A 19,948-nucleotide genomic window follows, 5' to 3' on the forward strand; every position below is an offset into this window, starting at 1 on the left:
GGAAGGTTTTGGCGCGTAATGTGTTTGCAGCGTTTGTTGTAGCGCCGTCCATGTTACCGCCTGGATGGGAGTTGGCTCAGAGAGATCCCTGGCCGTCTCGAAAACCTCTCGACCACAGTAGCTCAGGAACATATTCTTTTTCCGAGAGTCCGGTACTCCCGTGAGATGGTTTGCCTCGAGGAAGCATTCGAATCTCAGCATGTAGGATTCCCAATGCTCGGCGATTGGGTCGTATGGAGTTGGTGGAGCGTGCATCGACATCTTGTTTGAATTTGCCGCGCTGAGATGGCTGCCGGAATTTCTGCCGAATTCCGGGGCTGGATCGGGTCCGTAGATTCTGGAGGTAGCTTCTTCGTCCTATCTGTCTCTCGATCCCACCTTCGTCGCCAATGTTGGATTCAGGCAACGAGAGAACAGACTCCAGACGATAGTGACAACAACAGCTCTTTATTTAGTTGTAGTAGTGATCCCGCTTGACTTGGGGTCTAGGAGCTCCCCTTTTATAGGGATCGGGTACACCTCCCGTCCAATCAGCACAACCCCTAGTTCCCGCCCTAGTGGCGGACCCGAGTGGAGACTTACAGCGGTTTATGCTAATATCTAACAGGTCTATTTTGTCAAATTCATTACTGAGGTCCATGTAGATGCATGCACAGCATTACCCTGATCCACTAATTTAGTCACTTTATCAACATGCTTTGTATGGCATAATCTGCTTTAACAAACCCATGCTGGCTCTAGTAATTGCCTTGTTCATTTCTAGATGCTCACAAATGCTCTGCTTGATTATCTTTCCCAGGATTTTACTTGGATGTTACTTTGATGCCAAGCTGATTCCTGGATCCACTTTTCCCCCCTTGTTGAAGATTGGAATCATACCAGGTCTTTTCCAATCCTCTGGCAGTTCTCTTGTGCTCCAAGAGCTCTGAAAGATTCTGGTCAGTAGATTCCGAGATCACATCTGCCAGCTCTTTCAGAACTCTGGATATAAACCATCTGATCCTGGTGATTTGAACTCATCTAAAGTGGATAGGTCTTCTCTTACCTATTTCTTGCCTATTTTGACCTGCCTTCCGGAAAACCAGATCTGATCAGATCCAATTGATTTTAATATTAATTCTTAAGAACGGATTGGTTCCTAGATTTTTTTTTTAAAAAAAACTCTATTTCCCGTCAATGAGTGAATATCAAATCAAATGTTTCCCCAAAGAAGTTCTTATGCATGAGGAAACAATATAATGAGGATGGGCATACATGTAGTCTCACCCCCTCAACTATTTGTTGGAGTTTGGTTCATTTACAGTGTAAATTCCCACAGCTCATTTTTACGCTACTCACAGAGATATTGAGTATACTATTGAAATGTAATTTTCTTGTGGTTTATGAAATTCAATGGTGAAAAGAGTAAGGTTCTTTATTTAGACAACAAAAACGAAATGTACAGGTACAGTGTAGGTGGTACCTTGCTCAACAGTAGTAACTGTGAAAAGGATCTTGGAGTCCTAGTGGACAACCATTTAAATATGAGCCAGCAGTGTGCAGCAGATGCCAAAAAAGCCAACACAGTTCTAGGCTGCATCAGCAGAGGGATAGAATCAAGATCACGTGGAGTGTTAATACCGCTTTATAATGCCTTGGTAAGGCCACACTTGGAATACTGCATTCAGTTCTGGTCGCCACGATGTAGAAAAGATGTGGAGACTCTAGAAAGAGTGCAGAGAAGAGCACCAAAGGCCACACTTGGAATACTGCATTCAGTTCTGGTCGGCACGATGTAGAAAAGATGTGGAGACTCTAGAAAGAGTGCAGAGAAGAGCACCAAAGATGATTAGGAGACTGGAGACTAAAACATATGAAGAACGGTTGCAGAAACTCTGTATGTCTAGTTTAATAGAAAGAAGGACTAGGGGAGACATGATAGCAGTGTTCCAATATCTCAGGGGTTGCCACAAAGAAGAGGGAGTCAAACTATTCTCCAAGGCACCTGAGGGTAGAACAAGAAGCAATGGGTGGAAACTAATCAAGGAGAGAAGCAACTTAGAACTGAGGAGAAACTTCCTGACAGTTAGAACAATTAATCAGTGGAACAGCTTGCCTCCAGAAGTTGTGAATGCCCCAACACTGGAAGTCTTTAAGAAGACGTTGGATAGCCATTTGTCTGAAATGGTATAGGGTTTCCTGCCTAGCCAGGGGGTTGGACTAGAAGACCTCCAAGGTCCCTTCCAACTCTGCTATTGTATTGTATTGTATTGTATTGTATGTATATCGCTTCTCCCTATAACTAGCTGCATTTATTTCCGCCAATCTGGTAATCAGTTATATACCATTAATATGTGATTAGTTTGGTTTTCATTTTAGCAGGATGTGTAAACTCATACATTCATGTTTATAGTGTGAACTTAATATTGGTGAGTTTAGTATTATATTGGAGCTGATCCACCTTCCGTTGGTCCGCACATACAGTACAGCATTTGTTTATTCAAATGTCCATCTGAATCTATGTTGCTAACAGTGCTCCGTGTGGCTAGTGAGATGGGCAGCATATAAATTTCATAAATAAAAATTTTAAAATAATTTGTGCAACCATAAAAAGTTATAGAAAAAAAATTATTCAAACGTTAAAGATATAACATCAATATTGTAATGCAAAGTAGCAAGAGATTTATTCCAGTTAAGATTTCAGATGGGAGATAAAATATCGAGTGTTTCTCTTCCTTTTGCTCCAGAAAACAAATACCAAGTTATTTTACACCTTCCCAAATAATCCCAATCCCGGTGCTATTATTTCGATTGCTCAAAACCATTTTGTTGTCAAAAAAATGACAAGACGCGCCGAAAAGGACACACACCGAGTAACCTTTCGCGCTCAGACTACATTTCCCAGAAGCCCGAGGACCGGTATGAGTGGAAAGAGGAAGTGACGTACGCGCTGGTGGGCAAAGGGTAGAGGCACAGGAGTTTTGGGGCATGTGGTTAGTCCGCCGCTTGCTCTACACGCGGGGCCTGCGTTTGTAGTCATGCCTGTGGGGTAGAGGTTATTGCTTCCTGCGTCTCTCCCCCTCCCCTTCACACACACACGCGCGCGCGGGGCGAGAGCATGGCGACAACTGCGCGAGAGCAGAAAGAGCTGCTGGCTCTGATGCACCAGCAGCTGGTCCAGATGGGTTATGTGAGCGCAGCCAAGGAGTTGCTGGAGCAGAGCGGCCAGGTAACGGCGCCGTTGGCCCACGTGGCTGGAAACATGGGGGACCGACAGCATTGCTGCTTTGTGGAAAGGCAGCCTGTCTTGGAAGCCAGTTGCGGCTCCCTTCGCAAGGTTTCTCCTTTGGCCTGATAATGAGGCTTGCAAGTATCTTCTCTGGATCTTTGAAAACAGGGTACCCTGGACCTTGGGTTAGTTTATTGTGGCTTCCCCCCTCCCCTCCTTTTTTAAAAATTTGGAAGCCACATGGAGGCTAAATGGAGGGATGTATGTATGTATGTATTCATTCAAACGTAAGGCTCTCCTTTCTGTAGCTTCACTTATCTGGGCTTGGAAATCATCACTAATACTTTCCTGCTTTTGCAGAGCTGCCTGAAAGAATTTACTCTTGTGATTCAAAACAGTCTCTCCTTTTTCTTTGGACACTTAGGGCAATGATCAGAATATGTACATTCTCCGGGTAAGGATTACATTGGAGAGGTTGAATACTTACGTCTCGTACAGATTTTAGGCACACTTACATCTTTTAAGCATTCCTGTGACAGTGTAGCATACCTAAATAAACAGTGGTTGTTGTGGGGTGATATTATGGAATAATAAAAGTAAAATGATCTTCTAAAAGGTATAAGGCAAATTTGTACCTTACTCTAATTTTGCCTGTTGTAGCCTCTGAGGGATGTATTTCCAGGCATATGAATCGTCAAATGCCCTGATTCTACCTTATAAATACTGTCCTCCTTGAGGTTCATAACTCACTTAGATATGTAATACTAGCTTATGTAAAATGATCATTTCATAAAACTGCACTGTAGTGCTGATCATAAATACTTTGCTGGAAGAATCTCTTCTTCCCCTATTTTCAGTTTGGTTTCCATGTGGGAGAAGGCCATAATGGCAACATAATTAAGTAGCACATGGGTCCTCCATCAATTTGGGTATTTTGTTTATAAATTGAGATTCATTCACTTTACTGCTATAAATGTGAGGCTGTCTCTGCAAGACAAACCATAAGGGTGGGTTGGCAAGTATGCTCTATCCTTCTATTCCCCCATCACGTGTGACTGAAACTGGCCATTTGCAATGATTTCTAGAACTGAAATGAATGTCCTCTTGGATGGATTGGAAATCAATCTTGTCACAGATCTCCATATTCAATTTCCAGGATGGCATCTATTTTAATAGTGATATCAGTTAAAGAAACACATCAGAGAGAGCAAGATAGAAGTGGTAATGTGCAGGATGAACAGACCACAACCTCTTCATGGATTATAATTCATACATTTTTGCTTTTAATTGTTACTACTTGACTAATGAAACTTAAAATGCTGTGTTTTTCTATAAATGCTGTCTCTGCTATGTTCTTTTTATATTCCCACTGAACATAGTTTTGTAATGGTGCTCAAATGGAAAGATAAAGAGCTACATTGGAAGAGCTAAGGACTCATAGGGCATTGTCATTGTTTATTGCAACTCGAGCTAATATCTTTAAATTTGTTAACTGGGTTCTTTATATTGTACTTGGAATACTTGAGATTCTACTCACTGTATATCAAAAAGGCAATCAGTGTAATGTGCTGACTCTGTAATAAACTGCTTAGAGAGGGCTGTGAAGCGGTATATAAGTCTAAGTGGTATTGCTATTGTTAGTGTAATATTATAGAAATATTGACTTGTCTCTACTTTCTGTTCCTGTAAGACTACTGGCACACCTTTGCAGACGTTGCTTAGTGAGTTATAGCTGAAGGAATGCAGCATTAAGTGGGGAAAATGTGTTTTTTGAATAAGAACTAATCTGAAAGCGCTTCCTATTATATATTTTACTTATTGCGTTCTTGTAGGGCAGCGATGGCGAACCTTTTTTGGCTTGCGTGCCACAACTGGGGGGAGCGCAGGGGGGTCGTGTGCGGGCGTGCCGCACCCATAATGCAATGTGCGACCCCCCAGTGGGCATGCACGCATAAAAGGCGCAACCCCCACAATTGTTGTCAATTTTCTCATAGCATAATTCATGTGCTCTGTAAGGATGCTAAGACAGAGGGCCAGGGAGTTAAGAATTAGCAGGTAGTTTTCAGAACCTTGCAGTACTCTTGGGAGTTCTTTTAATAGAAACTTTTGTTTTAATTGCAGTTAAGTGGAACCACATGAACTTGGATTCAGTTATGGGGTCTCTGACAATTTATTAGATTTTAAATTCTTTTATTGATGTTTAAAATAGTGACAAAAATGAGAAAACCAAACACAAAGATAAAAATACATTGTCAAAGAAAAAAAAAGACACATAGGAAATGCTTTTTTAGAAAGTGTAAACCTTCTAAAGATGTAAAATTCCAGGAATAGATGAGCTCCTATAGAGCGGTATAAAGCATTTATAGGTCTTTTGATGCCAAAACTTTGTCAAATATATGACAGCATTCTGTTGAAAAATGTAATAAGGATAATGCTTCTATAAAACATGCAGTGTCCAGCAAATATTAGATTTGGGGAGAAAGTACTGAATTATATAAGTAAGATTGTAACAAAAGCTTAAATTTTCAGATGCTAGTATTCTTTTTTGAACCACATATTTAATATTTGGAATTTGGCAAACCAGACAACATAAATGGATTCTTCATGTCCTTATTGCCAACTATTAAAGCACTAGAAAGAGAAATGTATGGCCCTTTTCACTCCGTGGATTTACATTTGTTACTTATGAGGATATTGCTTATAGATGTAGATTTTATATGGACAAGTTTAATGATATATAGAGTTCATTTATACATGGCTAAAAATGATAGTGATATGTACTTGAATAATAAGTGATTTGATAACCATGCAGAAAATTGTAACTACTGCTAAAAACTATTATAACATCAAGAAGAATAAGAATGCTAAAAATATTATCATTCCTGCAATGATGAGATTAGCAGTTATCAGGAATTTGTAGAAGGATATTTATTATTGTCCTAGCTAATAGTCCTCAACTATTAAATTAATTTATCAGCGCTGTTAATTTGTATTTATTGTTGCTCTACTTAACATTTATTAGTCATTTTGATCTATCAATTAGCAATGACATTACAGCCAGCATGGTATTAGAGTCTTTGATGTTCTAAGACAGTGATGGCGAACCTATGGCACACCATTTGTCAGGGCAGCTGAGCCAGCTGAGTTCACCCTTTTTTTAAAGCCATTTTTCACCCTCCCCAGGCTCCAGAGGCTTTGTAGGAGCCTGGGGAGGGCGAAAAGAGCCCGCCCCCCCGAGGCCCTCTGGAGGCTTCATGAGCTTCCCTGAAGTCTCTGGAGCGCAAAAAACCAGTCCTACGGGCAAACCTGAGGTTTTGACTGTTCCGGAGGCTTCAGGGAAGCGTCCTGAAGGTCCCTGAAGCCTTTGGAGTGCTCAAAACGACCCTCTGAGCAAACTGGAACTCACTTCCGGTTTGCTCGGAGGTTCATTTTGACTGCTCCAGAGGCTTCAGGGAAGCCTCCTGAAGGTCCCTGAAGCCTCCGGAGGGCTTCTGGGGGGGGGGGGCGAGGGAGGCTGTTTTCAACCTCCCCAGGCTCCTATAAAGCCTCTGGAGCCTGGGGAGGGTGAAAAAAGCATGCAAAAAATGGGGGGATCACGCCTGTTGTGTGTGCATGCACACTGGGGGGGGTGTCGCGCATTGCATTATGGGTGCGGCACGCCTGCACACGACCCCCCTGCGCTCCCCCCGCCTATGGCATGCGAGCCAAAAAAGGTTCACCATCGCTGTTCTAAGATATGCAGGCCTTTTTTTCCCTTATTTTAATTTTGTGTCAACTAAGAAAATTGAGAGTTTGGCGACCACTGAAAGAAATACATGTGTAAAATATCTTGGAATTAGTAAAATGCTCTTTAACACCAATGTACTCATTCTTAAACAAAATAAAAATAAAAGAATTTGAAGCAATTCCCATCAGCTTTCCGCAATTTTGGGTAGAATTATCTTAACTTCTACCATACCGAGAACATGACCAACAACCATATTCAAACATCTGAGGACACAAGATTGGAGAAGTTTTCATTTTCCAGGTCTATTGTATTCCAACTTCTTAAATAGGTTTGGGATTATTTGAGTTGCGATTCTTAACATGGAGACAACTATTGCCTACCCCTACGTTAGAAGGATATAAAGAGGTACATTTAAACCCCACAAATTTAATACATTTTTGTTCCTAGAAAAAGGAAGATTGTTGTTGACTTTTATAAGAGCCATACATATAACCTTGTTTCATTCAGATTTTTCTAGTTGAGTCTTTGGTGGCAAATACCCTATTACTATTGTCCTTTTAACCTGTTTCCTCCCTATTGATTGGCCTTTTCACTTGACCCATCAAACTATAGATTAGAAAGCCAACAACCATTTACAGTTTTGTTTAAAAGTACAAGATGGGAAATGAAGCTGTTCTAGTCTGAATATTAAAGCTTATTAGATATTAAAGTGTCAGTGGCAATCCTCCACAGTTCCAGTTTCCTATGTGGCCTATGGGGAAATTACCCATTTCTATTTTAAGGACTAAAGTTCTCCTTATTAGATGAATGTTTAGAATTGTAACTTTAATCCAAAGTTTTTGTACTAAAGATGCTATAATAAAATGATTTAATCATATTGGTCCAATATTTTTTCTTCCTGTACAGAAGTCTTTCCCATCATCTCATGTTTCTTTGAAAGAGATTATCACCCAGTGGAAAAAGTAAGCTTTTCTGTTTATTATTGGAGAGTGGTTAGAAATGTTTTGCCTCTTGCTACCCTATAGGTATACTTAAGTGTTATTTAATTGTTTTTGCACTTGTTTAACAGTCCTGATGTTGTGAATAATGTATCACAGATCCAGTACTGAGTTTTAGACTAGTTTCAAACAACAGTGTAAAAAGAGAATTTGTTCGCTATCAATAACTTACTCAAAAAAGCTGCTTATAGTTGCAACTATATTAAGACAAATACTTAAATTAGCTTTCTTACTTCAGAATATCACTGTTTTGAGCTTTTTTGAACTATTGGTACCCGAATAATCCTTTTTACACAATAAATTAGTAAAAAGCCCAGTAATCTCCTGGGGCATTGAATTACAATAGAAGTATGAATATAAAACTATGATGCATTTAGCTGAGCCATTTTGTCGTTTGTTCTCTTGTATATGATATGGCTTAAACATTTACATGATGTGTAGAAATACTTCAAGAAAATCCTAGGACCATGTTCTTGCAGCTTAGATTATTACTGGACTTAATTAAGTTTGCATTGTAATTTTATGGTCATGCATAGGATGTGTATAGCTCTAATTATATTTTTAACATTAAATTTAAAGTCTGCTGGCCTTATATTTTCTTGAGAAAATGATCAAACTGTATCAAGTCAGATCAAGTTTGTGTGTGTGTATAAGGCAAAGAAATGCCAGCTTTTATTTCGTCACAATAAATGCTCCTGAAGAGGGGCACACAACTGAATACATTTTGAGAATCTTAGCAAGCCTTATTAACTCCAATTCAGCATCCTTATAAAATCTGTTTAGCAGGACTTACTCACAAATTCCAAAACAAAAGACCGTAGAAACCAAGAGAGGCACTCCAGTAAAGCTCAGAATTCCTGACCCCGAGAGCAGCTCTGAGAGCTCAGAGGAGGAAGAAGCAACACAAACCATAAAAAGTAAGAACCAGTGGGAATGAATCATTCAGACAAGTATTCAAATGATTGTCTTTGAGAAGATAGGTGCATGAAAAGGGGAGATATACATGCCTAAATCTTAAAACCTGCTGATTTATGATTTCTTAGTGGAGAACAAAGAAAGTTGGAAGGCTGGGACATTAATGGCATGGGTATCGTTTAAGAACATTGTACCTTATTCCCTATAAGCTCCAAAAATGGTTAAAAAGTGTGAAATAAGCCCCTACCCATATTAATGGAATACAGAAGGAAATGAGATTGGGAACAAGAGGGAAATTTTAGGATTTATATATTGCATATATAATGCATTTATATATTATTCTAGCAACATCACAAGTTCACAATATTTGGAAAACTACTTTACCACACCTTAGTTCTATATAGTGTAAGCATTCCAGATTAATTAGAATTGTGATTTGACACTTTAGGTATTTAAAATTTAAATTACATCTATGACTTTTTTTAACCTTATCTATAGAACGTAACCTTTGAACAACACGCTTTAATCATTGTCTAAAAGCTTCCATTGTTAAGGTACAGGTTTGGCAATTATAAAGCAACATATTTTTAATTTTGGAGATCAGCTGTTCTAGTTAATCCTTTTCTTGCAATACTTGGTTGAAAGTCGGTTGTATTTCTTCACAACTTCCCATATCTGAAATAAAACTGAGAATTCAAGAATAGAAAATAATTAACTTTGAGAAGATTTAAATCAGGACAACATCAGTACACTTTCATGTATTATTGCAATTTGACATAGCTTGTGCAGAGTAGCTTATATTGGGACTGTGTCCATTTGCACTAGGACAAAATCATTTCAACCAGGTGCTTAAAAGAAACTTTCTTAAATCAGTATATTTTATTTCCTACCTATCACTTAGTGGTCATGTATCTTTTGATAGAAAAAGTAGAGAGCAGAGCCCTCTTCAGTGATTTAGTTTGGCATCTCCTATTCTAGAATCTTTTCCATTCTAGTTGGTTGTAATATAAGTTGAAAAAAATTACATTCAGTTTTTCAATATGTTGTGCTTTTTTATGGGTGTTCCAGCTAATCTGCGTGGGAATAACAGCACCAAGCCAACAAAGACAGTAACTAAAGAAGAGAGTAGCAGCGAAGATTCATCTTCAGATTCATCTTCAGAAGAGGAAGCAGTTGCCAAAAAGACTGTAAGCAAAAAGACTTTGATCATTGCTATTCTGCTGGAAAATATTTGGAGTGTATCTGGGATGGTTGATTAGGACTGCACCCAGGTGTCTGTTATTTTAAACATTATCATCATCATCTTCATTTAACGACCCCATAATCCCTTGCAGGGTGGAGTCTTGGCAAATGAACATAGTTAGCAGAGTGTTTTAATGGCTGAATTCTCTTCCTATCGCCAATGCGGAGTTTTGTTCAGAAGATATATTCTCAGTGTGCCCAAAGAGAGAAGTATCCACCTCTACCTAGGATCAAACTCATAGCCACCTGAGTGTGAGATGAGAGCTCTACCTCTAGGCCCTGCACCATTCATTATTTTAAACATTATGTCCTAGAAAATATTTAAAATCTGCAGTCAGATGCAAATGACTGTCGACTAAAAACTTACCTGCATTTCAAAAACAGAGTCCATACGTTGTATTGTCACCGTTGGTTTTTTTTACAGATAAATTCCTCGGTAGCAAACTATATATTGTTTATCTTAGTGTTAACTAAGAGGAAAAAGTAAACGTAAGTTTACTTGGGAAAAGTTGTCTTCAATATTGCTTCAAAATGATGTCTTTAATTCAGTTCTATAACATATCAAAGACACATACACAAAGGGAAAAAGTTCATAATTTTAAAGTATACCATTAGCTAGTGTCTTCAGCCATTGCAAGGTTTAAGGTATACAATTTGTTTCTTAACTCTCCCCACTTAAATGGGGGGGGATTAAACAGCCTCCTCTGGTGACCACAAAGGGAATGCTTGTATTGGCCAGATCCCACTTTTATACCCCTGAACTAGGGTCAACCTCTGTAGAGATTCTCAGTCATCCAGGTCATGGTTGTCCCAAATGTGCTTTTTTCAGGAGGCAACTGGACTTCCTTGTTTTTTCTTTGAGGAAGTTTTGCTTCCCATCCAAGAAGCTTCTTCAGCTTTAACAGGATAGTGGGGAATGGAAGGATTTATATTCCATGCAGACAGCTGGTCATTTGCATCCTTGTATTTATTTTTAATAGTTTTTTTTATTTTCAAAACAAACACAGCACATCCTTCTTTACATACTGTAGAAAGTGTATCAGTTATTTACAAACAGTCAACAAACATAATTCATATTAACTCAAGTAATTTAACTCAGATATTTATACATGTTACCATCATCATACCTCCATTTTCATTTGACTATAATTGTTTAAACGTCCTTCATCATAAAATATACCAAGATTTAATATATAACCACATACTGACATTTCATTTACTATTTCTAAAATCCTCTAATACTGAATCCTTATGTCCTATTGTAGCTAAACATCCATAATATTTAGTAACGAAATTTTCTAATTCTCCTTTCCAAATCACTGTTTACAATTTACATCCCGTTTCCTTATGGTGTACCCATACCTGTACATACATTGTTATCATTATCCCTTCTTTATTTAACTATATCCTGCATCATAACATTTTCCCCCTAATAATCAAGACTAAACTGTATCTAACTTAGTTCTTTTTTATTAACCTTTATATATAATCCAAAAGGATTTCTAATCTTCCTTTCATGAGTACCATTCAATATTCATATCCAATTATTACTTATCATAACACTATACATTGTATACATTATCATCATTATCAATTATTTATTTAACTATATCTATTGTCACTAAATTTCACTAAGTTTAACTAGTTTTAAATTATACTCTTCCATCTATCAACCTGTATCTTTCCAGTAGCAAATCAGTCTCATATTTTTTGCCATTTGTGGTGTCAGTCCTCTAATCATCTTCTTAATCAACTTTGTATGGACTTCTCTTAGCAACTCCTTGCTTATAAAATCTCTCATGTAATTTCAATGCCCTTCTTCTGTTTCCTTAATCAGCTTATCTTTGATTGTCGGTAGTGTTATCAATGATATTGCTAATAAAATTTCTCTCTTTAAATCCATAATTTTTTTTGGTTTTTTCTTCTTCTGTATCTTGCCATCTGGGGTAGATTTCCCCTCCATTTAATTCCTCTTTCAGTATTCCACTCTTTCCATTTTCAGAAACAAACCAATCACCATAAATATCAGCATTTTTAATTTCTTTATATTCATTTTCCTCTTCGATTTTTAGGATTTTAACCACCACTTTTTCCACTTGATAAACATCTCCAACTTCATCATATTTTGCTGTTAGATGCTCTAAGTCTTCCAACTTCTTCTCTATCCTCCTTCTCACCGTCCCGAGTCCCTTCTGGGAGAGGGGCAGTCTAGAAATCAAATAAAAGTTAAAGTTATCCTCTCATACGTGTTTGATAATTTCTGTATTTCTGAGAATATCTTTTGCAGACTTAAAATTTCTTTCTGCTGTTGAAATTGTGCCATTATCTCCAGCTAACAAACACTGCTGCTCTAGCTTGGAAGGTTTTAACAAGATTAAGCATAGATTCACAATAACGTTTTATTTTCACCTTTCTCTGGTTAAAGATATACTTCAAAGGGACATCTGTATGCTTTTCTTCTTATCACTCTCTATAAACAAGCAGTGAGACCTTGGAGTGCCAAGCCAGGATAATCAGTGAGAAAAGTAAGAGTGTTTCGTTTCCAATACACAAACCTCCAGCCTCCAAGTAGCAGTGTTATTGTTGCAATTTTCTTTGTTTCTTTTTGTATCTTTTTTGTATTTCAAGTTTTAAAAAAAGTCCGATTCTTGAATGAGTTAGAAGAACACCCACAGTAATGAAAGAGAATTTTAGTCCATAGGTTACAAAGAATAAAAAAAAGAAAAAATAGAAGAAAACTTAATCCATTCGTTTTAAAAGGCTTGCATAAATTCCATCCATGAAGATAGCATTTAAAAAGTAAGATAACCCACTGTCCAAAACCATTCCAAATTTAATTCCGCCACTTATTTCTTCTGTTCTCCAATTTAAATTAATTTTAAGTTTTTATAGGCAGTCTCTTTTAAAACGGTAAAAATTCCTCACCAGCTGGAAACACTTTCTGTATCCTTCCGTTTTGGAGCCACACCGATTTCATCAGCCTAATGGCTGGATTTTTTGTCGCCGGCTTGAAGAACTTCTCTTGGATCGATCAGGACTTTGCGATGTCCCTGAGATCAGCAAGACATATTCTTCCTGTTCACCGTCTCTGCGGGACGGTTTAGGTCCTTTTGGATCACCCAGCGGCAAAAGTATCGACAGCGATCTCAGAGCATTGAGATCGCACGTCGTCTCATCGTGACATTGGCTCCTCCTCTTGTCATTTGCATCCTTTTAGAGGGTCATTGAAGCACTTGGAGGTTTATCAGTGTCCTCAGAGCCACCTGAGTAGTGCTCCTGATTCCTTTAATCTGCATTTTTTTTCCTCAAAAGAAATATAAATCCTTCCATTCACAAAGCACCTTTGGGATAGAGTCAACCTCATTTTAGCATACAGAAGATCTCTAGCACTATTGATGGGAAAGCATTCATTACACAAGCCACTAGGTCTGCTGGTGACAAGCTGTCTTCCCCCCCCCCCCTCTTGACTGCCACACCCTGTTTCAGGTAGCCACTTTGTGCTCTGTTGAGGTTATCTCTCCTGAATGGAAGAAGAACAGATGTGTTAATCAATTTAGAATTGGAAGTGAAGAGTGTGAGGTCACCCCCCAGTACATAAGCAGGCAATTGTTGTTATGAAATCTGTGGGAAACCTTGAGTCAGAAAGTTTCTTTGAACGTAGGATATGCTGAAGTATCTATAAAAATGCTTTGACAAATATCATGGAACACCTTTCTGTTTTAACCAATTTTTTTTCTTGTAGGAGAAAACCCCTGTGGCTGGAAAAAAACCTGAATTACTGCAATTGGCCGATCAAAAGATTAATTCTGTCCCAGGAAAGGGGGTGACTGTTGCTGCTGCCCAAGCAAAAGGAGAGCAGAACAAATCTGCTTCAAATAGGGCCTTGCCTCCAGCTGCGAGAAAAGCAGGCCCAAATAAAGCCCTTTCTAGTAAAGCAGGAACTCCTTCACAGTCACTGATTTCAGGGGGACAAAAAACAACACAGACCACAAAGACAGCAGAGAGCTCTGAAAGCAGCAGTAGCAACAGCACCTCATCTGAGAGTGAGGAAGAAACAACTTTGACCACAGTAAAAGCCCCACCTTCCAAACCAGGTAAGTACATGGCTTAAGATGCTCATTGCTGTGTTGCATAGATAGCACTCTAAATTTGCAGAAGGGTCTTTATTACCTTACCAATAACAGTGAAGAGCTGCTACAGTAGTTTTACATCTCTCCCTCACTTAGGTAATCTCCAAGTTCTTACTCAAAGCCGAAAGAACATTCTCCAGTGTGCTGAGGAGAATCCAAGAAATGGGTTACCTCTGCCTTCCTGCTCATTAGACTGAGTCAACCAAGTCTTTGTAGTCCAGGTCTCACCAGAAATCCTCCAGTCTTTCCAGTGAAATATGTCCCTGGCCACAGCCAAGGCATGCACATTCAAGGAACCAAACCATCTCACAATCACCACAGACGCCAGTTGTTCTGCTGGGGAGCCTACGTGCAGACCCAGATGGCACAAGGCCCGTGGTCACAGGAGCACTTATGAAACAACATCAACTGGCTAGAGGTCAAAGCAGCCCACTTAGCCCTCCGACAGTTCCAGACCATCATCTCTGTCCACCACGTACTTATCCTAACTGACAACATAGCCACCAAGGCCCATATCAACCGCCAAGGGGGCATCCACTCCGTGTCCCTCATGTGAGAAGCCGGGCACTGGGCGGAACAGCATCTTCTCTCCTTGCGAGCAGAACGTGTCTCGGGAACATCCAATGTACAGGTGGACTGGCTCAGCTGAGCCACAGTCGACCACGCAGAATGACGCCTGCACCCCAAACTGTTCAGGAAGGTTTGGCTCTCCAGTCCTAGACCTGTTCATCACCCCATCAAACAGCCAGCTACCCAAGTTTTATGCCCAGTTCACAACACCAGGGGCGGAAGAGGTCAACACACGCCGCATTCCATGGCCCTGGGGCTGCTATACACCTTTCCTCTGCTTCCCCTCATCCCAGGGGTAATCAGGAAAGTACTGGCGGAGACAGCGGAGATCCTACTCTTGGCTCCCCATTGGCCCAGAAGGCCATGGTTTGCCGATCTAGTCAACCTGTCAGTGTCCAGACCCTGGAGGATCCCACCTGACAAAATCTCCCTCAGTCAGGGAATTCTCCTCCACCCAGACCCACAATGGCTCCAACTAATCATTTGGCATTTGAGCGGAGGTCTCTGAGGCTGGACAACTTCTCTGGCTGGGTGATACAGACCATTCAAGCCTCTAGGAACAACCAACAGGATTTACAATTCCACCTGGAAAATGTTCTGTGCCTGGTGCTCCAAAACCTCTATTGATCTCCTCTCAGCATTGGTAGCCCGAATCCTGGACTTCCTACAGATTGGGCTAGACTTCGGCCTAGCGCCCAATGTGATACACAACCAAATGGCTGCTTTGTCATCTGTTCTGTCTTGTGGTGAACAGGAGTCCCTTGCACGGCACTATTGTGCACAGCTTTATCAAATGCGCAAGTAACTTAAAGCCTCTGAGGGTACCCCGATATCCCACCTGGAAACGGCCTACTGTCTTCCAGTCTCTCTCTCACACCCTTTGAGATATGCAGAGCAGTGACATGGTCGTCTTCATCACCGTTCATCTGGCATTATAAGCTGGATGCCTTCGCTTCCGCTGAAGCGGCTTTCGGCAGACAAGTTCTCCAGAAGGTGTACACAGTCTCGGGAACTCTGGACCAGAGTGCTGCCCACCCTTAGGACGTGCCGGCTTTGGTATGTCCCATTCCTTGGATTCTCCTCAGCACACTGGAGGGAGCATTTCTCTTACCTGACATGCTCCTCGGTGTGCTAAGAGAATCCAACCTCACCCTGGCAGCCATTGGACCACCAGGGGTGGTCAAGTCAAACATCACGTTCAAGTCAATCATCACGCCTTCGTCGAAAACTGGGGAAGTAGACATGAGAGGCGTGACTACAAAGACTTGATTGACAGTCTAATGAGCACGAAGGCAGAGTTAACCCATTCCTTGGATTTTCTCTTACAGCACACTGAGAAGGAGCGTGTCAGGTAAAATTCTAAATTCACTATCAAGGAGAACATTCCTATTGCCAGGTGCGAAAGCATCATAAGATACCCTTGCCCAAACAGTATCTTTCAGAAAGGCTTGATGGGCTTACTGTAATTTTTGGAAATTCCAGAAAGGGAGTCTGCCTTAAATGACCTACAGGATGGGTGTTTATGCAGCATAACATCTCTATACTGAGCTGGCAAAAATAAGTTTCTTATGATGCCAATCCGAATGTTCTCTATAAAGACTGCACTTCAAGAAAAACAGATGTTAGAGTTGTTCTACAAATTTGGGACTCAAAACAACTTTTTGATCCAAAAAGAAGCTTGTCATGATGGTGTGTATATAATTGTGTGACATCTAACATGTAATTATTGTGTTCTGAATATGTGGATAAGGATTGAAGGGTATCTTTGCAGTGTCACAGAAACATGATTTTTATTTTATTTTATTTGCATCCACATCTTTCCCAGAGATAGCAGATCATACCTGTTATAATGCAAGAACCTTAGATGCTGAATCTACTTCGGGTTACTGTATTTGGTGATGGTAGGAATGGATTGGCCCCACTTCAAAACTTCTACTAATATTTTTAAACTTGATATGTGGAGCAACAAAGATGACTATAGGATAAAGGGATATAATTTAGTATTGGTACCTATAAATGCTAAATATTTTTTAAAATGTGATCTCCTTTGGCATCAAATCCTCTTTTCTATATTTTAGCTTCAAAGAAGGCGAGGAGCACAAGCAAGGGCTCGAGTGATGATTCTGACTCTGAGGACGGGACAAAAGCACCAACAGTCCAAGTAACTAGTTAACAGTTTTCTAAATTAGTGGAAGGGTGTGTCCTTTTTGTCTGTGACTGCAAGCTATCTAAATAATTCCCCCACTTGACAAAGGCAGAGCAGGGAAAGTCCCTTTGAGAAAAAAATACCCTTTGCTTCTCCCCATTTGGCTATTTCCAAAGGGGAGGATATATTAATGAAAATTTATAGGATTCATACATCAGCTCCATGGCATCAACCTCCAGACACTGCTCAGAAGATGCTCAAAGAGGACATTACAAATCCAACGAAATAGTGATGGGGAAATAGATTGGTCCTCTAATGACCAGTAAACACTGTAGTGCTAATTAAAATATGCACTCAAGTTTGACGGGGTTCTAAATTAAATGAACCTGCCCCCATTATTTGAATCTCTTGCCATATCACTACATTTTTGTCTTAAGAAAACCTGAGCTGTTGGGGTGGCGCTTTCCAACCTCTGCTCTTGTGCCAGACACTAGCGTTTAAGGCTATCAGGATATTCTTATGCTTGGATACTTGTAGAGGGATGTTTGTCCCATTTCTCCCATGTGCATTTTTTGAATCAACAGCAACTTTGTCTCCAGTGCTGAAGTCTGAATTTGCACATGAGGACTTCGTTCCAAGAATGGGGAAGGGAATAATTATAAGCTAGTCTCCTACTTCTGTGGAGGGGGAAAGTGGACACCAGGATGGTTATGAGAATATGAAATTGAAATTGTGAGCAGAATATAATTCCTATTCCAATAATGGGAGAGCAGGCAGACTAGCATTGATTATTATAGTCAAATTTAGCATCCCACTTTGAAGAGAAATTCCTCTGTGGTGTGGTTTTGTTTGACTGAGGAGGAAATAGGATTGATTTATCTCTCTAACTTTGACATGTGAGCCCTGAGCAGCTTCAGATGTCCTTTTCTACCTCCCACCCCAATCATAATTATTTTTACATTTTCTCTCCCCCACCCCTTTCCAGGCTCCAAATTGCTTTTCTCAAGAGGCTCTCTTCCTAAGGTGACCCTCTTCTTCATTTCCTTCTCCTAGTGGGAAATCAAGAAAACTTCTCCTGCCTAAAGGGGTTCCAGGAAATGCAAGAGAAAACCATACCAACCTTTTGCTTCCTTTGTCCTAAACCTCCATAAGCAACTTTCCTGGGTTTTGTCAATACCAAAGAATAACACTGGAATATTAGTGGAAATATTGTCCTCTATTTTATCTTCTTCAAGTTAGAGCAATAGATCAGACTTGATAGAATGAATTTACTCAATGGATCAAAATATGGTTCAGATATTAACTGGTTTTATCCTTCTCCTGTCCCAACTTGACTATTCCAATGCATTAGCTAGAGTATGCATCTTTAGTAGCCAATACCTAGGCTGTTCACCCCGCAATACAAGGAACATTTTTTAAATCTTTCCTTCTAGATTAAAGCAGCTGTGAAAAATTCCCCAATCAGTAGTCCACTGCTGAGCAAGTCACCAGTCACCCCTGGCACTTGTGCAGGAAGTACTGTAAAGGTAACTGCAGCAAAGCGAGCCAGTGCAAAATCTGGAAATACAAACAGAAGCCCAGAATCAACAGACACTTCAGAAACTACTGACTCATCGGATAGTGAGACTAAAGCACCTGCTTCAGCATCACAGGTGAGATGCATTGGTAAAGTTGGCCAAGACATAGATTCCAACATCTGAAGCCAATAGGTCCAAGATGTAGGAAAGGAAAACAGCTTGAAACTGGAAATCTGCTGTACAGGAATTATTGAGCAAATACTATCTCATTGCCAACTATTCCTGTGGAATATAAAGAGCTGTGAGAACTGATTTATAATTTGGAGAGATAAGAATGTCATTGTGACAACTAGGTTCTCACTTTGATATGATAGTTTGAAATTGGAATATAAAGTAACCAAGTGTGTAGTTAACATAATCTTCTGTAAATTTCACCAGACTTTTTACAGACAGTGCCCTCAAAGATAATCTTTCTCACTTGATGTTAAACAAAAATTTCATCCTTTTGTCTGTTTTCAGGCTACAAATTTACCAGATTATCTTTTACCCTGCTCATAGAGCATGTGTATTCTGCAGGTGTATATATACACAAAGAAGTTATATTTTTATTTAAATTTTGATATTGCTCTGTATTGAAAAATAAAATTCAGGGAAAAGAAGTTGACCTAGCTTTCAGAACAATATAACTTGCTTCCCAAGATCTATTACACCAGAATGTCTTAGTCAGGTTCAGGAACTCTGATTTTATACCATTTCTCTAATCTCTTAACAATAGTTAAAATTATCCCCCCAAAAATCTTCAGGCCTCCAAAGCACCAGGGAAAAATGCAGCATCAAGTCCATCAAAGAAGGCAGTTTCTGCTTCTACTCCATCAAAATCCACTCAAAAGACCCCTGCAACCCGCTTATCAAAACCACCACCTCCTTCAAAAGAAGCCGAGAGCTCAGGCAGTAGCGAATCATCATCTGAGAGTGACAGTGAGACTCCGCCAGTTCCCACAAGTCAGAAGGTTGGTGCTCTTCAAAACTCTACCGTGTTTCCTGGAAAATAAGACAGGGTCTTATTTTCTTTTGACCCCCAAAATATTGATTTGCTCTTATTATCGGGGGTGTGTGTTATTGTTTTGGGGTTGCAAGGTGGCTGCTCTCTTGCGAGCGGGCGCCCGAAGAGCCAGGCACAGCCTTAAGGACAAACGGCTGTGTTGCGCTGTCGCAGCAGCGCAACATACCAGCCATGAGGTGACCATGCTCTCGAGCAGCCACCCAGCAACCCCCCTTTCCAGCCGGGCAGAGCACCACTCACGGACCCAGTGATATCCCAAAGGTGCTAAGCCGCGTGGTGCTCTGCCCTCCCACCAGCTCCCGCGGCTTGACGCATTTGGGATACCCTTAGGTCAGTGCATGGTCCTCTGCCTTTCTGGAAAGGGAGGTTGCACGAGTGCCTGTTCTGTTCCCAGCTGGTTTGCCTCCCAACCTCACCATGTCCTGGCCGAAC

General features: G+C 40.2%; 1 protein-coding gene across 2 annotated transcripts in view; it reads left to right on the plus strand.

The window, feature by feature from the left end:
- The first annotated feature begins 2,916 nt into the window (after window positions 1-2,916).
- TCOF1 (treacle ribosome biogenesis factor 1) overlaps window positions 2,917-19,948 on the plus strand; it is a 56,516-nt gene continuing 39,484 nt past the window's right edge. Inside the window, exons 1-8 of one of the 2 annotated variants that reach the window (XM_081936996.1) lie at window positions 2,917-3,208; window positions 7,842-7,897; window positions 8,717-8,850; window positions 9,917-10,035; window positions 13,833-14,184; window positions 16,869-16,951; window positions 18,370-18,588; window positions 19,257-19,463. In XM_081936996.1, coding sequence (XP_081793122.1) covers window positions 3,098-3,208; window positions 7,842-7,897; window positions 8,717-8,850; window positions 9,917-10,035; window positions 13,833-14,184; window positions 16,869-16,951; window positions 18,370-18,588; window positions 19,257-19,463 — 1,281 coding nt within the window. In that variant the 5' untranslated portion in view covers window positions 2,917-3,097. The remainder of the gene's footprint in view (window positions 3,209-7,841; window positions 7,898-8,716; window positions 8,851-9,916; window positions 10,036-13,832; window positions 14,185-16,868; window positions 16,952-18,369; window positions 18,589-19,256; window positions 19,464-19,948) is intronic. The other variant, XM_081936997.1, reaches the window with a different exon arrangement.

This window comes from Natrix helvetica (genome assembly GCF_964273705.1).
Source record: "Natrix helvetica genome assembly, chromosome: 1".
Taxonomy (NCBI): Eukaryota; Metazoa; Chordata; class Lepidosauria; order Squamata; family Natricidae; genus Natrix; species Natrix helvetica.